Below are 21,254 nucleotides of genomic sequence, written 5' to 3' on the forward strand. Positions count from 1 at the left end.
AAAATGCTCTCAAGAATTACTCACACACATACTATCCCAGATGTGTATGACTGTCTTTCTTCTGCAGTACACAGACAAAGATTTTTAGAAGAATATTTCAGCTCTGTGAATGGGTGCCAAAATTTTGTTCCAAAAGCATATAAAGGCAGCATAAAAGTAATCCAATCCATGTCTTCAGACGTGATATAATAAGTGTGGGTGAGAAACAGAACAATATTTGAGTATTTGTTTAAACTATAAATCTCCACTTTCACTTTCACATTTTCTTTTGTTTTTGGCAATTCACATTCTTCATGCATATTGCCACATACTGGTCAGGGAGGAGAATTTATGGTAAAAAATAGACTTAAATATTGATCAGTTTCTCACCCACACGTATCATATTGCTTCTGAAGCTGATATATATTTAAACACTGGAGTCTTATGGATTACTTTTATGCTGACTTTATGTGCATTTTGGAGCTTCAAAATGTTGGTACCTATTCACCATACCTACAGAGCTGAAATATTCTTCTAAAAATATTTGTTTGTGTTCAACAGAAGAAAGAAATTCATACACATCTGGTATGGCATGAGGGTGAGTAAGTGATAAGAGAATTGTAATTTTTGGGGGAACTATTCCTTTGAGCGTGCATTCACTGAGGACTTTAACATTATGTCATTAAGTAAGGGTTGTTATATTGATCAAGCATAACCTTTATGATTGTCATATCCATGTTATCAGGAACTAACTTATTATCTCATTCATAAGAAGCCCCAAAGCCCCTTTCTGACTTTTGTCATGCTCTAAACTTCAAAACGGAATTTTTGTGTTGTTGTTTTTTAAATGAGACACTGTCAAAAATCTAAAATAAATATTTTATTACAATATCTGAAATAAGAATTACATTTTTAAATCATTATTAAAAAGTTTGTTTTTATGATTTCACAGACGTCTGTTATCAAAATCAATTTACTGTTTACATACAACATGGACAATCACCTCCACCCAAAATTAACTGTAAATTGTCATAAAAAAGCATAAAAGCTGGTATGTAATCACTGTATGAAATAAATGCTATTCTTATTTTGTTACTTTGTGATTTCAGAAACTGTAACATGGAGTCTTTAATTCAGTCATAGAATAGTTCAATGTTACTATTCGGATATATATATATATATATATATATATATATATATATATATATATATATATATATATATATATATTATTATTATTATTATTATTATTATTATTATTATTATTACTTTTTTTATTTTATTTTTTTACTTCACGGAAATGGGACCTTTAATCTGGTCCTCTCTCGTTTGGTTCCTGTTGTGTTACAACTTAAAAGTTTCGACTGAAACCTTGATCACAACAAATATATTTATACATTCTCTGATCAACACCAACCTGATCACTATAAAATCACAGTATTTAGCTACTTTGCATTTCAAATCTTTTAATGTCAGCCATACGAACAGCTTCTTAAAGTACAGAAAATAACAGAGTTGTATTTATGTAGGCAGTCGGCGGAGGGATTATGTTGACGGAAGTATACGTGGATTTGATGATGAGATCAGAGGCAAACCTGCAATGCAAACTGACATATCTGTACCGTTTGGACGTCAAAGCTGCTTACATCATGCCGATTATTTTCTAATAAACATGACTGATCGTTATTTGGGCGTGTTGCTCTAGATTCTCTGTTATTTATCCGACCTTATAGAAATCTAGCTTTCAACACAAAACCAAAACACAGTGTTTATATACTGTAAACAGGTCGGTCGGTTTGAAATGAAGCAAATGTAATTTATACTCGCGATTACCTTCAATGATATCAAAGAAACTTGTTCAGTTTATGACAGTTTCACTGTGGAATATAAAACAAATAACTTAGTGAACGTTGGTGACATGAAATTGAATGAATTTCATGCATTGGCAGATTGACAAATAGTATTTGTGTGTGTGTGTGTGTGTGTATATATATATATATATATATATATATATAGTGCAGTAGTTATATAGCTGCTGTAGATCGAATTAGAATATGGAGAAGATGTCTCCTATTCCTGTTCTTCCTCTTATCATCAGCTGTTGTATGTCTGCACTGGGGTGCATTGCAACAGTCAAGCTTATTCCAGCTTTTAAGGATCATTTCATATCTGCACGACTCTATGGCATGGACCTCAATAAAACAACAAAGAAAGAGGTGTAAGTGTTTTTGTGATTTTGCATTATTGCGCACCTGGAGTACTGTATGCATTTTAATATGATGTCTGAAAGCTGACTTTGGCAATCACTGTTGTTTCTGTCCTTATTGACCAGGCCAGAGTCTCAAGGTGTAATCAGTGGCACAGTCTTCCTCATCATCCTCTTCCTCTTCATTCCAGTCCCTTTCCTCAGTTGCTTCATGGGAGAGCAATGTAAACGGTTCCCTCACAACGAGGTGAGCACTGAATCCAGCAAAAACACTTGAATGTGCCTTTACAATGAACACATACGATAAGAACTCATCACTTATTGTTTTCTGATGAATGTTTTAAGGCGGTTTTAACTAATATGCACTTTGAAAATTTACTTTAATAATAGGATTTTCCTGTCAGTTTTATCACATTGCATTTACTGAAATTTCTTTCAACTGTGTTTTGTTTTTCATTTTTCCTTCATCAATGATACGTCCATGTAGTTTGTGCAACTGATTGGTGCATTGTTGGCCATCTGCTGCATGATTTTCCTGGGTTTTGCGGATGACGTTCTGAACCTGCGATGGAGACACAAGCTACTGCTGCCCACTATGGCCTCCCTACCTCTCCTCATGGTCTACTTCACTAACTTTGGCAACACCGTCATTGTCGTGCCCAAACCTTTCCGTGCCCTGCTGGGGATGCATCTGGACTTGGGTGAGTTTGACTGTCAGACAGAAAGCTAAAATGCTTTGTGCTTGACATAATGGGGGGTTATTGCCCTCTTGTTTGAAATGTATGGTATTTTTGTGGTATTCTAAGCATTTGTTTATAAAATGTGTTTCAGGCATTCTTTATTATGTGTACATGGGAATGTTGGCTGTGTTCTGCACGAATGCCATCAACATCTTGGCTGGTATAAATGGCATTGAGTCAGGGCAGGCTCTCTTCATATCTGGCTCCATCATCCTTTTTAATTTACTGGAGCTCAATGGTGAGATAAAAGGCCATTTTCAACTAATGGCGAATTTGCTATTTAACCCTTCTATTGCCTTAGGGTAAGTTTTGACCCGGCACAGGTAAAGAATACGTTATAAATATTGCATAGTTTTTGGTACCGGAACCAAATGTTGTGACTGTCAAGATTATCAAAACAAATAAAATAAAAAAAGAACATTTATTTTTGTACATAATTGTTTAAGTGAAATAACTTTTTTTAAACCAGTGTTCATTCCATTGTATTAATGGGTCAATTTTGACCCGTATTGGAAAAATTGTTGTGACCTTACACCTTCTTACTTTCTGGATGTTATGCAGCTTTAAATATTTTTTTGTACATGTATGAATCAAACTTAACCACAAAATATTTCACATTTTCTCAAATTTAGCCCCTAGCCCCATACTGTTCTATAGCTTCCCAACCTGTTTCACAGGGTCCTCCATTGATCCCACAAATTGCATTATTTTTCTCTAAAACAAGGTTTGTGCACATATGTATGTGTCCATGCAAACAAACATGCACAGAGAGTATTTTTAACCGTTTTGAACAGATAATATGTTAGTAAATAAGTTAACTAACAAATTAGTGGGAAGGAATGGATTTATTGCAATGGACATGCAAAGTTTGCCCATTTTAAATGCTGGGAAAGGCAATAGAGATGCATTTGTAAAATAGGCATGTACTTAAATTGTAACTCTAAAATGTACACTGTTGATTTTCTACAAGAAGAATAAATCAGAATTGTTGTGATATAGTTGAGATAATGTAAAATGTCTCAGTGTTTCTCATTTCTCATGTGTTCATCATTTCAGGTACAGTTAAGACAATAGGAGGGTTAAATCCAAATCCTTTTTTTTTTTTTTTTTTTTTGGCTCCGAGAAATATACAATGTCAGGAGACAAAAAAAAAAAAAATAACTGTAAAGTAATCTTTTATTTATAGTTGGTCATTTAAAGAAAAAATTTTAAAGGCTTGTTGACAATCACTGACATTTGTGGAGTGTAGCAATATACTTTAACATACATTTAACATTTCATGATGTTCTTTTAACTATTTTTCTCTTTTAGGAGATTACAGGGATGACCATGTCTTCTCTTTGTACTTCATGATTCCCTTCTTCTTCACCACGTTAGCCCTTTTCTACCACAATTGGTTTGTTTAAAATCATGTCATTTAATATCTTATATTGAAATGTGTGTAACATGCTAAAATATAAGCCTCTAAAACATTGAACTTATCAGAACGTTTCTAAGTCTACAAATACTGTGCATATTTGTGTTCAAAATTGACTCTTTTTGACAGTTATCTCACACCACAAATTCAGATCCTAATCTTAACCATTAAATAAAGGAAAAGAAAACAAGGCATCTATTTAAGAAACAACAAACTGGCACAAGCTGCCTTTAGTGATGCACATTTATTTTTTTAATACACCACCTCAGGTACCCATCCTCAGTGTTCGTGGGAGACACTTTCTGTTACTTTGCTGGAATGACGTTTGCAGTGGTTGGAATTCTCGGCCATTTCAGCAAGACCATGCTGCTTTTCTTCATCCCCCAAATCATCAACTTCATTTACTCTCTGCCTCAACTTTTTCACATCATTCCCTGCCCCAGACATCGCCTGCCAAGGTGGGTTCGCTTAGAAGTATTTTTAATATCATGCATTTAATATCTCAGACTTAGAGATTATTTGGAAATGTATTTGATAAGGCTGAACACTCAACAAAGAAAGGGTTAGATCTCTAACTTGCTCTTGAATCAGAACACTTGATGTCTTCTGACCTGTGGTTTCTAATGTTTGATAAGTAATTTTTGACAGATGAAAAAAAGGGATTTTTTTCTCTGTGTGTTCATTGTCACCAGTTTCTTATAAATGCATGCAATACGAATATTTAAACTGTTTGACCTGACCTCTTCAACTGATTAATGCAGGTTACAGTCAGACACAGGAAAGCTTGGCATGAGCTACTCCAAGTTCAAACAGAAGAACCTAGGCAAAGTAGGACAACTTATTCTGAAGGTAAAAACACATGCCATCATCAGTATTTCAACAAAAGATGCTGATCTAAAAAACATCCTACTTAAAATCACTGTCACTCTGTATATGATTGTTTGATATTGAATGGTCTTTTGTCCTGCAGGTGGCAGAAATGCTATGGCTTCTGGATGTACATAGGGGCCAGGAGGGAGATGATGAGTTTATTGAGTGCAACAACATGACCCTTATCAACCTGGTACTGAAATTACTGGGACCTACACATGAGAGAACATTGACTGCAATCATGCTGTTGATACAGGTGAGCCTACATTATGAATCCCTTTAAAAGTGGTTTGAACCAGGAAAGAAGGGAGATATAGATGCCTACAGACTCACTGTCAATGTACGAGCAAGCATCTATTAGATCATTATCATCAGTGTTATGTATGATATAACTTGTTTTGGTGAGATAAAATAATGAAAGATTTCTTTCACAGGTCTTGGGGAGTGCCTTGGCATTTGGAATCCGGTATCACCTTGTGCGTCTTTTCTATGATGTCTAGACCCATCGAGCTCATTGTGTAAAATCCCAAGAGACTTCACGCTCTGTTGCTTCCATTTGGAGACAACCATAGTCGCCTGACTAAAAGATTTTTATAATGATCGCTAAACTACCTGTCCTCTATAAACTGTTGGATCTTATAACAGTACTGTGTATTTCATCTACTCTGTCAATACATGTGCATGCGGAGGGTCAGTCTACACATATGCCCATAATTCTCAAATGGACATGAAACTTCTGTAGATTATGGACAACATGTATTTGCCTTTCTGTAAGAAATGACAGCAGTCTGGGCGGACCTAAAAATATAGGCCTCTAATTTGGAAAGTGGTTAAATGGTTCAATTCAGGGATAATTTAGGCAGTTGGGGGAATTTTTAAGAAAATTACTGAAAGATTACTTTATAAATGCATTTATATATTTTTCTGTCAGATCTAATATTATGCCTTTGACTCATTTGAATAAACCAATGTGACAATGGACCACACTGGCCTCTGGGATTGCAAATGAGTGTATCAGAAATGTATGTACTGCCCTGCTTTAATATTTTGACCTGTAATCAAACATAACAAACATAAATTATATTCCATATCTTTCATTTAACAGACACTGATGTGCTGTGACAACAGAATGACACATTCATTAAGGTTTTTATGTGACAACAACAACAAAAGACTCTGCACTGTCCTTACCCACATAAAATGAACATATGATGGAAACCTTTTTTTCTCTCCCATTTTCTCCCCAATTTGGAATGCCCAATTCACAATGCGCTTTAGGTCCTCGTGGTGGCATAGTGGCTCCCCACAATCTGGGTGGGGAGGACGAATCTCAGTTGCCTCCGCGTCTGAGACCGTCAATCCGCGCATTTTATCACGTGGCTTATTGAGTGCTACAGCCGAGACATAGCGCATGTGGAGACTTAAGGCTACTCGCCACACGCCCCACCGTGAGCGAGAACCACATTATAGCAACCACGAGGAGGTTAACCCAACATGACTACCCACCCTAGCAACCGGGCCAATTGGTTGCTTAGGAAGCCTGACTGGAGTCACTCAGCACGCCCTGTGATTCGTGCTTGCGACTCCTGTGTGAATAATACTGTCGGCCCTTGAAAGTAAAGATACATGTATTATGTGAGATAGTTTATGCGATATCAATCAGCTTCCCAGTTATCTAAAATTATAATTGAAGTGTGTGGCAGGGCTACGACTTATTTATTTATTTATTTATTTTAGGTATAAATGTATTCGAGTAAATACTGTAAATCGAATGGCGGAACATTTGAACGGGTTAAGATGTCCGGCGGAATGATCATTTCGACGTACCACTTAGGTGTAATTTGACTGGTTGAGATTTGAAGAGACGGCGCAAAGGTGATTTCTGATTGGTTTAGTTGTTTCGTGCGATGAAGTAAGGAAATGTTTGAAGTAGCAGCAAAAGGTGAGTTGTTTATCAAACGTTTTAACAACATTCGATTTTTTTCCATCACAAAAAATCCTCAGTGAATGAAAACACATTGAACTATGCTAACTCGTAGCCAGCAAAAAGCAACCAGTCAACAAAACGGAGGCAAAATATTAAGTTATCTTTTTGTTTCGCTAACCAGCTATTTATTTCTGATACTAGGTTAAAACTGGGGCTATACTCCATTTACTTATTAAGAAGTTTGCGTGTGATATTTACTCATTTAGGCGCTGTTAGAAACACAAGCTGACAGCTATGGTAAACAGATAGCAAGTTTTGTTTTGTTTGTTGTCATTGTAAGAGATCCATTGTTGTCATTTGGTGTCATTTTACATCTCACATGTTATTTTACGGTGTCTTTCAGAGCTCTGGAGGACCACACGCTGCGCTTTACATTTAGTGGTGCATGATGCCCTCCTCGGGCAAGCGCGCCCCGCGTAGAGAGGAGCTGCTGCTGGAACTGGCGTGCGAGTGGGGCTCGTGTCAGGAGACGTTTGAAAGGATGCAGGAGTTCTGCCAGCACGTAGAGCAACATTATAAAGCTACTGTAGAATGTGAGAGCTCAGATTTACCCGGTGCGTCCTACACACACCATAAGTTACTAACTACAAGTAATAAATTGCTATTTGTGCTTTTCAAACAGCTATACCTTATTTATACAGTATATATAAACTAGGAGGATCTCAATTAGAATGACAGACGTCATGAAATTTGAATACATACAATTACAGTAAATACAAATGTTAAAGCTAAAAACATCCTAATTCATATAAATGAATTGAAAACTTTGATAAATGCAGTATTTAAATACATTATTGAGTGATGAATCATAGAATCAAATATTTCATGGCATCAGCTAAAAGAGGCTCACACACTTACTTTATGCTCCATAACTTCTAAAGAAAATCCTTCTGATGGTCGAAATGTTATTAACTAGCCTACGTGGTTATTTATTAAATATCACGTTTGGAGCATAAAGCAAGCATGAAAGCCTCTTTTCTCACAGTTGATGCAATAAATATTGTGACATAGAAAACAGTGATGGTTTGTTTTGTTTTTTTCCAGTGTTGGGATCTGATTACAAAGTAATTAGTTAATGTAATCTAATTACTTGTTAGTCAAAAAAAGTAACGTAATGCATTATATTTAAAATTCTTGTAATCAGATTACAGTTACTGACTTTCAATGAAAGTAATTACTTTTAAGTTCATTACTTGTGCTAAAGTAATATGTATAATACATTTAAAATATGAATTCATATGTGTGTCTGTTAGCGTTTCTGTGACAGCTGAAGGGTGGAAATATAGGAGTTTTTTTAATTTGAGCAGAAAATCTAAAACTTTTCTTGGAAATGTGATTTAGAAAGTAAAAAAATTAGTAATGTGATTACAGTTTTAAAGAAATAATTGGTAATTTGTAGTGGATTATTTTTTTTGAGTAATTTACCCAACACTGTTTTTTTTTTCCAACAACCCCAGTTTTGGTTTGTAGGAAAAAATGGCTTGTTACAGGAAAAGTTCTCCAATACTGGATGACAGTGCTGTTCTATATTGTAGGGCAAGCGTTTATTTCATGTCTGCCTGCATGTTTTACAGAAGAGGAGCATAACTGTCTGTGGCGAGACTGTGGCTTCTGCTCAGTGGAAGGTGATGGGGAGCTTCTTAGACACATGTTCTTCCACTGTTACCACACCAAGTTGAAGCAGTGGGGAATTGCTATACTCAAGGGTCATAGCGATATGGGCACCTGCTCGGTCGGCCTCCACACCTGCAACATAGTGCCTGAGGTCCAAGAGAACTTCCTCTGTCTTTGGGAGCACTGTGAGGTAAGGAGGCAATTCTGTTGTGTCGAGGTTGTGGCAAAGCATGCTCCTTTAATAGTAGATCTTTTAGTCAGATCAGGGAATAAAATCTTGGGTGTGTTTGTGTGAGGAAATAAGGATGTGGGATAAATGGAGTCCACATCTTATTGTATTATTATCTGTATTCTGTTTGTCAATGCCATAGTTGTCTATTTACAAAGAGATAAATGACTCTGCTGATAAGTGTTTTTGTGTTCAGATGTCTATGGATAATCCAGAGTGGTTCTACAGACATGTGGAGATGCATGCCCACTGTCTCGAAGCTAATGAAGAGAGTGTGTTGTTCTGTGGATGGAAAGGTAAGAAATGACTGTCCTAAAATTATGCATTAAGAAGTTACAATTGTGATAAAATTGTGAGCTGAAAGCAGAATATGAATGAATATCAGTTATTCTTTCATGTAGTCCAGACTTTGTAGACAATACAGCTGTAAAGGTACACTACATGTTTTTTGTTGTTTTTTTTTTTTTTACTTTTTCCCACTTTTCCAGGTTTTCTAAGTTTTACACCTAAAGAATTGTATGTACTTTTTACAAATATTGTATATTTAAAATGATGTACATTCACTTGAGTGCTCCAGAGTTGGTGCGGGCAGCAGAGAGGCTAATGCTGTTGAATTGGTTGTTTAGGAAGATGAATAAAAGACAGTGAAACTTAATTATGTATTTACTTAGTATATTTTATTTCATTCAGTGAGCCTGCTTTGAATGTCACCACTAATCAGCTTAACTTACATCAGAACTTTTTGCATTACTGCATCTGATATCATAAATCTTTTGGAAGCCATATTTATACTGCCTGTCAGAGGAAACTCTTGTGATAATAGACACTGAGCATCTTCAATGTCAAATGTTCCAGATCGGTTTAGACTGCATATCATGATTTAAAAGATCAGCACTCTTCTGAGAAGACATTCCATTTCACCTTTATAGATTGTGAGGCCTCTTTCAAGGGCAGGTTTAAGTTGCGAGAGCACATGCGTAGTCACACGCAGGAAAAGCTGGTGGCATGTCCTACCTGTGGAGGAATGTTTGCCAACAACACCAAGTTCTTCGACCACATTCGACGACAGACCTCCATAGAAGGTGAAATATTTTATATACACTATATTGCCAAAAGTATTCACTCACCCATCCAAATAATTGAATTCAGGTGTTCCAATCACTTCCATGGCCACAGGTGTATAAAATGAAGCACCTAGGCATGCAGACTGCTTCTACAAACATTTGTGAAAGAATGGGGCGCTCTCAGGAGCTCAGTGAATTCCAGCGCGGTACTGTGATAGGATGCCACCTGTGCAACAAGTCCAGTCGTGAAATTTCCTCGCTACTAAATATTCCACAGTCAACTGTCAGTGGTATTATAACAAAGTGGAAGCGATTGGGAATGACAGCAACTCAGCCACGAAGTGGTAGGCCACGTAAAATGACAGAGCGGGGTCAGCGGATGCTGAGGCGCATAGTGCGCAGAGGTCTCCAACTTTCTGCAGAGTCAATCGCTACAGACCTCCAAAGTTCATGTGGCCTTCAGACTGGCTCAAGAACAGTGCGTAGTGAGCTTCATGGAATGGGTTTCCATGGCCGAGCAGCTGCATCCAAGCCATACATCACCAAGTGCAATGCAAAGCGTCGGATGCAGTGGTGTAAAGCACGCCGCCACTGGACTCTAGAGCAGTGGAGATGTGTGCTCTGGACTGACGAATCACGCTTCTCCATCTGGCAATCTGATGGACGAGTCTGGGTTTGGCGGTTGCCAGGAGAACGGTACTTGTCTGACTGCATTGTGCCAACTGTGAAGTTTGGTGGAGGGGGGATTATGGTGTGGGGTTTTTTTTCAGGAGCTGGGCTTGATCCCTTAGTTCCAGTGAAAGGAACTCTGAATGCTTCAGCATACCAAGAGATTTTGGACAATTCCATGCTCCCAACTTTGTGGGAACAGTTTGGGGATGGCCCCTTCCTGTTCCAACATGACTGCGCACCAGTGCACAAAGCAAGGTCCATAAAGACATGGATGAGCGAGTTTGGTGTGGAAGAACTTGACTGGCCTGCACAGAGTCCTGACCTCAACCCGATAGAGCACCTTTGGGATGAATTAGAGCGAAGACTGCGAGCCAGTCCTTCTCGTCCAACATCAGTGTCTGACCTCACAAATGCGCTTCTGGAAGAATGGTCAAAAATTCCCATAAACACACTCCTAAACCTTATGGAAAGCCTTCCCAGAAGAGTTGAAGCTGTTATAGCTGCAAAGGGTGGGCCGACGTCATATTAAACCCTATGGATTAAGAATGGGATGTCACTTAAGTTCATATGTGTCTAAAGGCAGATGAGCAAATACTTTTGGCAATATAGTGTAATATATATATATATATATATATATATATATATATATATATATATATATATATACATACACATACATACATACATACACAGTATTGTGCAAAAGTGTTAGGCACTTGTGAAAAATGTTGATTAGTGAGGGTGTGTGTGTGTGTGTATACAGGTGCATCTCAATAAATTAGAATGTCATGGAAAAGTTCATTTATTTCAGTAATTCAACTCAAATTGTGAAACTCGTGTATTAAATAAATTCAATGCACACAGACTGAAGTAGTTCAAGTCTTTGGTTATTTTAATTGTGATGATTTTGGCTCACATTTAACAAAAACCCACCAATTCACTATCTCAAAAAATTAGAATATGGTGACATGCCAATCAGCTAATCAACTCAAAACACCTGCAAAGGTTTCCTGAGCATTCAAAATGGTCTCTCAGTTTGGTTCACTAGGCTACACAATTATGGGGAAGACTGCTGATCTGACAGTTGTCCAGAAGACAATCACTGACACCCTTCACAAGGAGGGTAAGCCACAAACATTCATTGCCAAAGAAGCTGGCTGTTCACAGAGTGCTGTATCCAAGCATGTTAACAGAAAGTTGAGTGGAAGGAAAAAGTGTGGAAGAAAAAGATGCACAACCAACCGAGAGAACCGCAGCCTTATGACTGTCAAGCAAAATCGATTCAAGAATTTGGGTGAACTTCACAAGGAATGGACTGAGGCTGGGGTCAAGGCATCAAGAGCCACCACACACAGACGTGTCAAGGAATTTGGCTACAGTTGTCGTATTCCTCTTGTTAAGCCACTTCTGAACCACAGACAACGTCAGAGGCGTCTTACCTGGGCTAAGGAGAAGAATTGGACTGTTGCCCAGTGGTCCAAAGTCCTCTTTTCAGATGAGAGCAAGTTTTGTATTTCATTTGGAAACCAAGGTCCTAGAGTCTGGAGGAAGGGTGGAGAAGCTCATAGCCCAAGTTGCTTGAAGTCCAGTGTTAAGTTTCCACAGTCTGTGATGATTTGGGATGCAATGTCATCTGCTGGTGTTGATCCATTGTGTTTTTTGAAAACCAAAGTCACTGCATCCGTTTACCAAGAAATTTTGGAGCACTTCATGCTTCCTTCTGCTGACCAGCTTTTTAAAGATGCTGATTTCATTTTCCAGCAGGATTTGGCACCTGTCCACACTGCCAAAAGCACCAAAAGTTGGTTAATTGACCATGGTGTTGGTGTGCTTGACTGGCCAGCAAACTCACCAGACCTGAACTCCATAGAGAATCTATGGGGTATTGTCAAGAGGAAAATGAGAAACAAGAGACCAAAAAATGCAGATGAGCTGAAGGCCACTTTCAAAGAAACCTGGGCTTCCATACCACCTCAGCAGTGCCACAAACTGATCACCTCCATGCCACGCCAAATTGAGGCAGTAATTAAAGCAAAAGGAGCCCCTACCAAGTATTGAGTACATATACAGTAAATGAGCATACTTTCCAGAAGGCCAACAATTCACTAAAAATGTTTTTTTTATTGGTCTTATGATGTATTCTAATTTTTTGAGATAGTGAATTGGTGGGTTTTTGTTAAATGTGAGCCAAAATCATCACAATTAAAAGAACCAAAGACTTAAACTACTTCAGTCTGTGTGCATTGAATTTATTTAATACACGAGTTTCACAATTTGAGTTGAATTACTGAAATAAATGAACTTTTCCATGACATTCTAATTTATTGAGATGCACCTGTATATTACACACAAACACACATACATACAGTACTGTGCAAAAGTCTTAGGCACATAAGATGTTTCACAAAAGCATTTGTCTTAAGATGGTTATTTATATCTTCAGCTTTAGTGTGTCAGTAGGAAATATATATGTTAAACTCACAAACATTAATTTTTCAAATAGAAAAGATTAGAATAGAAGAACAGGGAGCCCTGCAGCAGATGTCATGGTCCCCACAAAGCCCCCTACTGAACATCGTGTCAGTCTGTGATTACATAAAGTGACAGAAGCAATTGAGACAGCCTAAATAGATAGAAGAACTGTGGTGAATTCTCCAAGAAGCTTGGAGTATCCTATCTGCCAAAAAACAAGAAAAACTGTGTCCAGGTTTACCTAGGAGAATTGGTGCTGTTTTAAAGGCAAAGGTGGTCACACCGAATATTGATTTAGTTTTTTTTTATGTTTACTGGACTTTGTATGACATTAAGTCATAAATGAAAAGTATTTTTCATTATTTTTGAAGACATCCTCACTATGCAACATTTTTCACAAGTGCCTAAAACTTTTGCACAGTACTGTATATAGTGGGTGTGTGTGTGTGTGTGTGTGTGTATATATATATATATATATATATATATATATATATATATATATATATATATATAAAATGTATTTATATATATATATATATATATATAAAATGTATTTATATATATTTATGTATATTTATATCAGACTTACATTTTTAAATCATGCATATTTTTTTGTGTGTGTGTGTAGGTCAAAGATTTCAATGTTCTCACTGCTCTAAACGTTTTGCCACTGAGAGGCTACTGAGAGACCACATGAGGAACCATGGTATGGGTCTTTTTATTTGTTGTGTCATAAAGGTTGTACTTTGTTATACTATAGTGATCAAGTTCTGCTTTTTCTTGGAAAGTTGTCATAATCAGTATGTAATCTGTAGCAATGTTCAAATCAGTGGCCTTTATTGTCTTGTAATGTGTGACCTGTTTGTTCTAATGATGTGTTTCTCCATTTTGTGTTCAAAGTTAACCATTATAAATGTCCACTGTGTGATATGACCTGTCCATCACCTTCCTCACTGAGAAACCACATTAAGTTTCGCCATTCCAACGAGAAGCCCTACAGCTGTGACTACTGCGAGTACAGGTGAGATTATTTCACATACTGCAGTAAGTCGCTGAAAGGAATAGTTCACCCAAAAAATTAAACATTTCTCATCATTTACTCAACTTTATTACACGCCGTGCTGGAATACTCTATTCTGATTGGTCAGTGGCACCATCTTGCGGTCTGATATGTCTGAGCAACAACCGCACATCCGAGGATTGAGATGTATCAGATTGGTCATCCGGGTATTGCGAGTCATCTTTCCTGCTTCTCGGATCACTGTGCAATCTCTACAAGTGAGCTAATAAAATAATTGTTACACAAATCAATGTTTTATGTCCATTTTTTTATTTATTTTTTTGGTAAGTAGTCTTGTAATAGGCTGGATAATGAGGAGGCAGACAGGCATTTTCAAAAAATAAACACCAACAGAACTCCGATGCTACCGGAGGTGCAAATCAGCTGTTCAGCAATTATTTCTTCTCACATAATTACATAATATCAATGCAAATCAATATTGTATGGCCATTTATTTATTTACTTGGTTAGTAGCTGTGTAAAAATGCTTTGAGTCGAGGTCCTGATCACCCTGTCAGGGTTTATTTTGATAACAACCGGCTGAGAACCGGCTTTGTCTTCTGCAGAACACAAACAAAGATATTTTGATGCAGATATGAGGTGTTTTTGTCCATACAATGCAAATCAATTGGATTCAACACTTTCAAGCTCCAAAAAGGATAAAAGGTAATACAACTCGAGTGGTTTAATCCATGTCATCTGAAGCGATACGGTCAGTTTTGAGTGAGAAATGGACCAATTCATTATAAATCTTGACATTTGCAGTCTCCTTGGCGTGATCATGAGTTAAAAGGTGAGTAAATGATGAGAGAATTATAATTTTTGGGTGAGCTATTCCTTTATTTACCACTGGCAGTGATTTGTAAACCTTGAAATACCATATATATATATATATATATATATATATATATATATATATATATATATATACAGGTGCATCTCAATAAATTAGAATGTCGTGGAAAAGTTCATTTATTTCAGTAATTCAACTCAAATTGTGAAACTCGTGTATTAAATAAATTCAATGCACACAGACTGAAGTAGTTTAAGTCTTTGGTTCTTTTAACTGTGATGATTTTGGCTCACATTTAACAAAAACCCACCAATTCACTATCTCAAAAAATTAGAATATGGTGACATGCCAATCAGCTAATCAACTCAAAACACCTGCAAAGGTTTCCTGAGCCTTCAAAATGGTCTCTCAGTTTGGTTCACTAGGCTACACAATCATGGGGAAGACTGCTGATCTGACAGTTGTCCAGAAGACAATCATTGACACCCTTCACAAGGAGGGTAAGCCACAAACATTCATTGCCAAAGAAGCTGGCTGTTCACAGAGTGCTGTATCCAAGCATGTTAACAGAAAGTTGAGTGGAAGGAAAAAGTGTGGAAGAAAAAGATGCACAACCAACCGAGAGAACCGCAGCCTTATGAATGTCAAGCAAAATCGATTCAAGAATTTGGGTGAACTTCACAAGGAATGGACTGAGGCTGGGGTCAAGGCATCAAGAGCCACCACACAAAGACATGTCAAGGAATTTGGCTACAGTTGTCGTATTCCTCTTGTTAAGCCACTCCTGAACCACAGACAACGTCAGAGGCGTCTTACCTGGGCTAAGGAGAAGAAGAACTGGACTGTTGCCCAGTGTTCCAAAGTCCTCTTTTCAGATGACAGCAAGTTTTGTATTTCATTTGGAAACCAAGGTCCTAGAGTCTGGAGGAAGGGTGGAGAAGCTCATAGCCCAAGTTGCTTGAAGTCCAGTGTTAAGTTTCCACAGTCTGTGATGATTTGGGGTGCAATGTCATCTGCTGGTGTTGGTCCATTGTGTTTTTTGAAAACCAAAGTCACTGCACCCGTTTACCAAGACATTTTGGAGCACTTCATGCTTCCTTCTGCTGACCAGCTTTTTAAAGATGCTGCTTTCATTTTCCAGCAGGATTTGGCACCTGCCCACACTGCCAAAAGCACCAAAAGTTGGTTAAATGACCATGGTGTTGGTGTGCTTGACTGGCCAGCAAACTCACCAGACCTGAACCCCATAGAGAATCTATGGGGTATTGTCAAGAGGAAAATGAGAAACAAGAGACCAAAAAATGCAGATGAGCTGAAGGCCACTGTCAAAGAAACCTGGGCTTCCATACCACCTCAGCAGTGCCACAAACTGATCACATCCATGCCACGCCAAATTGAGGCAGTAATTAAAGCAAAAGGAGCCCCTACCAAGTATTGAGTACATATACAGTAAATGAACATACTTTCCAGAAGGCCAACAATTCACTAAAAATGTTTTTTTTATTGGTCTTATGATGTATTCTAATTTTTTGAGATAGTGAATTGGTGGGTTTTTGTTAAATGTGAGTCAAAATCATCACAATTAAAAGAACCAAAGACTTAAACTACTTCAGTCTGTGTGCATTGAATTTATTTAATACACGAGTTTCACAATTTGAGTTGAATTACTGAAATAAATGAACTTTTCCACGACATTCTAATTTATTGAGATGCACCTGTATATATATATATTTTAGCTTGCTATACAATTACAGGTGCTAGCATTTAAGACATGTTTGGTTAGAACATCATTTGTCTGTCTGTGTGGGTGTGGTTTTCAGCTGTAAAAACCTGATAGACCTGCGGAAGCATTTAGACACACACAGCAGTGAGCCAGCATATCGATGCGACTTCCCTGACTGTAACTACTCCACCCGCTCCCTTTACTCAATCAAGAACCACTACAAACGCATTCATGAGGTGAGCCAATTGGAAAACGCCAGCCACATTCATATCTACATATGATCAGCCAATCAGGAAAGGACAATACAATACATATAAAAATGAGCTCAGCTAGTCAAAAAATGACAGCTCTTTAAACATGAGGTGTCACCTCAAAAATACGACAACTGAATTACAAAAAATGTTATGCATAAACTTTACTGTAGGAACATATTGTGCTTATACCAACAGATTAATGATATAATTTGTTAAAATGTAAACGGGCAAATGTAACTTGTTTTATAGCCTGTCATTGAAGAATATAACTGTTGTAATGATAATGTTTGATCTCTAAAAAATTATATAATGTGTAAAGATCAGTTTAGATGTAGCTTCATGCAGCAGCGCAATATATACGTAATAAATGTATAACATTACAAAAAGTGAATCGCGGCAGAAAACGTTACAGTGTGAACAAATGAAAACAAATATGTACATCAGTAAAGCTAATGGAATTTACATTGCAACAAATAAACTCAGCAAAAAAAGAAACGTCCCTTTTTCAGGACATTGTATTTTAAAGATAATTTTGTAAAAATCCAAATAACTTTACAGATCTTTATTGTAAGGGGTTTAAACAATGTTTTCCATGCTTGTTCAGTGAACCATAAACAATTAATGAACATGCACCTGTGGAACGGTCGTTAAGACACTAACAGCTTGCAGACGGTAGGCAATTAAGGTCACAGTTATAAAAACTACTGACTTTGAAAAACACCAAAAGAAAGATGCCCAGGGTCCCTGCTCATCTGCGTGAACGTGCCATAGGCATGCAGCATGGAGGCATGAGGACTGCAGATGTGGCCAAGGCAATAAATTGCAATATCCGTACTGCGAGACGCCTAAGACAGCGCTACAGGGAGACAGGAAGGACAGCTGATCATCCTCGCAGTGGCAGACCACGTGTAACAACACCTGCACAGGATCAGTACATCTGAATATCACACCTGCGGGACAGGATGGCAACAACAACTGCCCGAGTTACACTAGGAATGCACAATCCCTCCATCAGTGCTTAGACTGTACGCAATAACTGAGAGAGGCTGGACTGAGGGCTTGTAGGCCTGTTGTAAGACAGGTCCTTCCCAGCCATCACCGGCAACAACGTCACCTATGGGCACAAACACACCTTTGCTGGACCAGACAGGACTGGCAAAAAGTGCTCTACACTGAAGAGTCACGGTTTTGTCTCACCAGGGGTGATGGTCGGACTCGTGTTTATCGTCGAAGGAATGAGCATTACACCGAGGCCTGTACTCTGGAGCAGGATCGATTTGGAGGTGGAGGGTCCGTTATGGTCTGGGGTGGTGTGTCACAGCATCATCGGACTGAGCTTGTTGTCATTGCACGCAATCTCAACGCTGTGCGTTACAGGGAAGACATCCTCCTCCCTCATGTGGTACCCTTCCTGCAGGCTCATCCTGACATGACTCTCCAGCACGACAATGCCACCAGCCATACTGCTCGTTCTGTGCGTGATTTCCTGCAAGACAGGAATGTCAGTGTTCTGCCATGGCCAGCGAAGAGCCCGGATCTCAATCCTATTGAGCACGTCTGGGACCTGTTGGATTGGAGGGTGAGGGCTAGGGCCATTCCCCCCAGAAATGTCCGGGAACTTGCAAGTGCCTTGGTGGAAGAGTGGGGTAACATCTCACAGCAAGAACTGGCAAATCTGGTGCAGTCCATGAGGAGGAGATGCACTGCAGTACTTAATGCAGCTGGTGCAATCCGTTCAGGGACACATTATTCCATTTCTGTTAGTCACATGTCTGTGAAACTTGTTCAGTTTATGTTTTAGTTTTTGAATCTTTTTATGTTCATACAAATATTTACACATGTTAAGTTTGCTGAAAATAAAAGCAGTTGAAAGTGAGAGGACGTTTCTTTTTTTTTTTTTTTTTTTTTTTGCTCAGTTTATATGGAGACTCATTCTGCTTATATCTTCAAAGTAGTTAAGTACATTAATGTGCTATTTTGCATTGTACATTTAGGGAGATTACACTCCTCGCTATAAGTGCCACGTGTGTGAGCAGTGTTTCACCCGGGGGAACAATCTCACTGCCCACCTACGCAAGAAACATCAGTTCAAATGGCCCTCAGGACACCCCAGATTCAGGTATGAAGACTTCCTCCATTGTTCTACTCCCAAAAGCCAAACTTTTGACTACAGACATAATGTCTGGTCTACTTTGCAGCTTATTCTGTCCATTTAAGGTGCAGCCACACTAGACTTTGTGCTCCACTGACATTCATTCATAGCCATGCAAACTTGGATAAGCGGAAATCCGAGCTCATGTGAAGAAGTTTGGTGAACGATTGACCTGCGAATTCACAGACCAGAAACACTTTTGAACAATAGAGGATCTAAACATTGTATTGCTCAATGAAAAAAGTACAAACTTGCATGGTTTTTCCATGTTGGGGGAAAGTGAGTCGCTGGTATATTTGAACATTTTGTATTCATTATAACTTGTTATACCACAGGGCTGTTTAATGCTTGATTCTGATTGGTTGACAGAGGTTCTAAGGTGTGCAATAATTTTAGTAAATGCACAGCTAAGTAGTTCCAGGTCTTGACCGCAACAGTTCCATTTTACTTTACCAAATTATTTCAGTTATTTCACAGAGCAGTACAGGCTACTACTAGGGATGCTCCGATCAGGATTTTTACAGCTGATAACGATCTTCTTGTCACCTGATCGGCCGATACCGATTATTTCACCTTTTATCAGGATCTCTGTCTTAACTGGCCATATGTAATCTTTCTGAACACTTTCACTATTAATTTAATTTTCCTCTTCCCAGTAATATCACTTTGCCTAATTTTTGCTGACAAAAACGGTTTAAAAAACAAAACAAAAAACAGACTTTAAAATCAAGTATAGGCTAACAGAATATTCTCTATATTAAGATATATATATATAAATGAAGCTTTGTGTCAAACTGATAACCCATAGGTGCAATTAAACTTAATGTGACATTTTTGGTTATTGATTTGTTGTCATTATTTAATATACATTTTTTTTATTTCATTTTTGCATTATATTTAATACATTGTTATCTTAATATTGTATAAAGAATTATTATATTTATAAATTCCTTCCCTGCCTTTACATTTAGATGGATGATTGTATTAATAGTTTATTTTTCACTTGTTGCTGCTTGAACTTTAATGAGGAGAACACGTGCTCTCTCATGAGGGCAAGAGATGAAAGGAAAGCTGAGAAAGAGTGCATGTTTCTGGACTCTACGTGTGCTGCTATTGTTAATGCCATTTAATTGGGAGATATTTAGTAAAGATGTCTGAATTACACCACATCTTGTAACTCACATTATTACTGAGATGCCTATGCCAGATGGAAGCTGCTGCCATGAACGATAAGGACCATTTCACAGCTCGCACTGTTTTCCCTTTGCTTGTCGCGTGTGAAACACCACATTAACAGTACAGTACACAAATTTTTCATATTCGCCATACCTCTCCCACTGCATCATTCTTAACTGTTTAATCAAGTTTGTTGTCTTACAACACTATGCCAGTATTCCCCACACTCCATGATGCCATGCTGCTAAAATCTTAAAGGAGCCACGCATCTTATGCGTCATGAGCAATTGGTTTATGTGATCGGCAAAATAACCGATCACAGATCGAGTCATAGGACATGAATATCGGCAGATCGATCTGAGCATCCCTAGCTACCACAGCAATATAACCAAATAAAAACAAAGACACTGGTTAAGTAAATTGTATAAGAACGACAAACAGTGTTGATAATATCCTATATTTAAATCTTTGTTGAAAAGCGCCCTTGCGCTCCCTCTCTCTCTTTCGCTCTCAGCCACACTCACACACACACACACATTCACACACACACTACCACGCTGCTGTTGAGAGGTATTTAAATTTGCATCGTGGCGATTTGAAACGATGTAACTGCTGACAAAAGTTGCAGCAAACAGAGGTAAGCTCACACATGATCTCTCTGTTTCTGTTTTTCTCTCTCTCGCTTGCACACACTCACACACAGATAAAACCCTGAGCGATGTCTTAAGGTGTGGTAACTGTGGTATAAACTGAATAATTGACTCCAGCCCATTGAATTATTGGAAAATAATGCACACCCAATTTTTTAAAAATTCAACAGTCCAGGGCCTGGGTAGCTCAGCGAAT

At 38.0% G+C, this 21,254-nt stretch overlaps 2 protein-coding genes across 3 annotated transcripts in view; both read left to right on the top strand.

The window, feature by feature from the left end:
* Positions 1–1,349: 1,349 nt before the first annotated feature.
* Positions 1,350–6,191, top strand: LOC127425004 (UDP-N-acetylglucosamine--dolichyl-phosphate N-acetylglucosaminephosphotransferase-like). The gene is made up of 9 exons (XM_051670572.1): positions 1,350–2,197; positions 2,312–2,432; positions 2,673–2,886; positions 3,017–3,163; positions 4,237–4,321; positions 4,612–4,800; positions 5,104–5,191; positions 5,313–5,468; positions 5,647–6,191. The coding sequence occupies exons 1-9, from the start codon at positions 2,034–2,036 to the stop codon at positions 5,710–5,712; spliced, it is 1,230 nt and encodes a 409-aa protein (XP_051526532.1). The 5' UTR covers positions 1,350–2,033; the 3' UTR covers positions 5,713–6,191.
* Positions 6,192–7,041: 850 nt separating this feature from the next.
* Positions 7,042–21,254, top strand: part of LOC127424975 (histone H4 transcription factor-like) — a 15,604-nt gene continuing 1,391 nt past the window's right edge. Inside the window, exons 1-9 of one of the 2 annotated variants that reach the window (XM_051670552.1) lie at positions 7,042–7,154; positions 7,543–7,753; positions 8,774–9,003; positions 9,239–9,338; positions 9,972–10,124; positions 13,879–13,956; positions 14,151–14,271; positions 16,924–17,062; positions 19,075–19,199. In XM_051670552.1, coding sequence (XP_051526512.1) covers positions 7,585–7,753; positions 8,774–9,003; positions 9,239–9,338; positions 9,972–10,124; positions 13,879–13,956; positions 14,151–14,271; positions 16,924–17,062; positions 19,075–19,199 — 1,115 coding nt within the window. In that variant the 5' untranslated portion in view covers positions 7,042–7,154; positions 7,543–7,584. Of the gene's footprint in view, positions 7,155–7,542; positions 7,754–8,773; positions 9,004–9,238; positions 9,339–9,971; positions 10,125–13,878; positions 13,957–14,150; positions 14,272–16,923; positions 17,063–19,074; positions 19,200–21,254 lie in introns of those variants that run through there. The other variant, XM_051670557.1, reaches the window with a different exon arrangement.

Source organism: Myxocyprinus asiaticus, chromosome 3 (assembly GCF_019703515.2).
Source record: "Myxocyprinus asiaticus isolate MX2 ecotype Aquarium Trade chromosome 3, UBuf_Myxa_2, whole genome shotgun sequence".
Taxonomy (NCBI): domain Eukaryota; kingdom Metazoa; phylum Chordata; class Actinopteri; order Cypriniformes; family Catostomidae; genus Myxocyprinus; species Myxocyprinus asiaticus.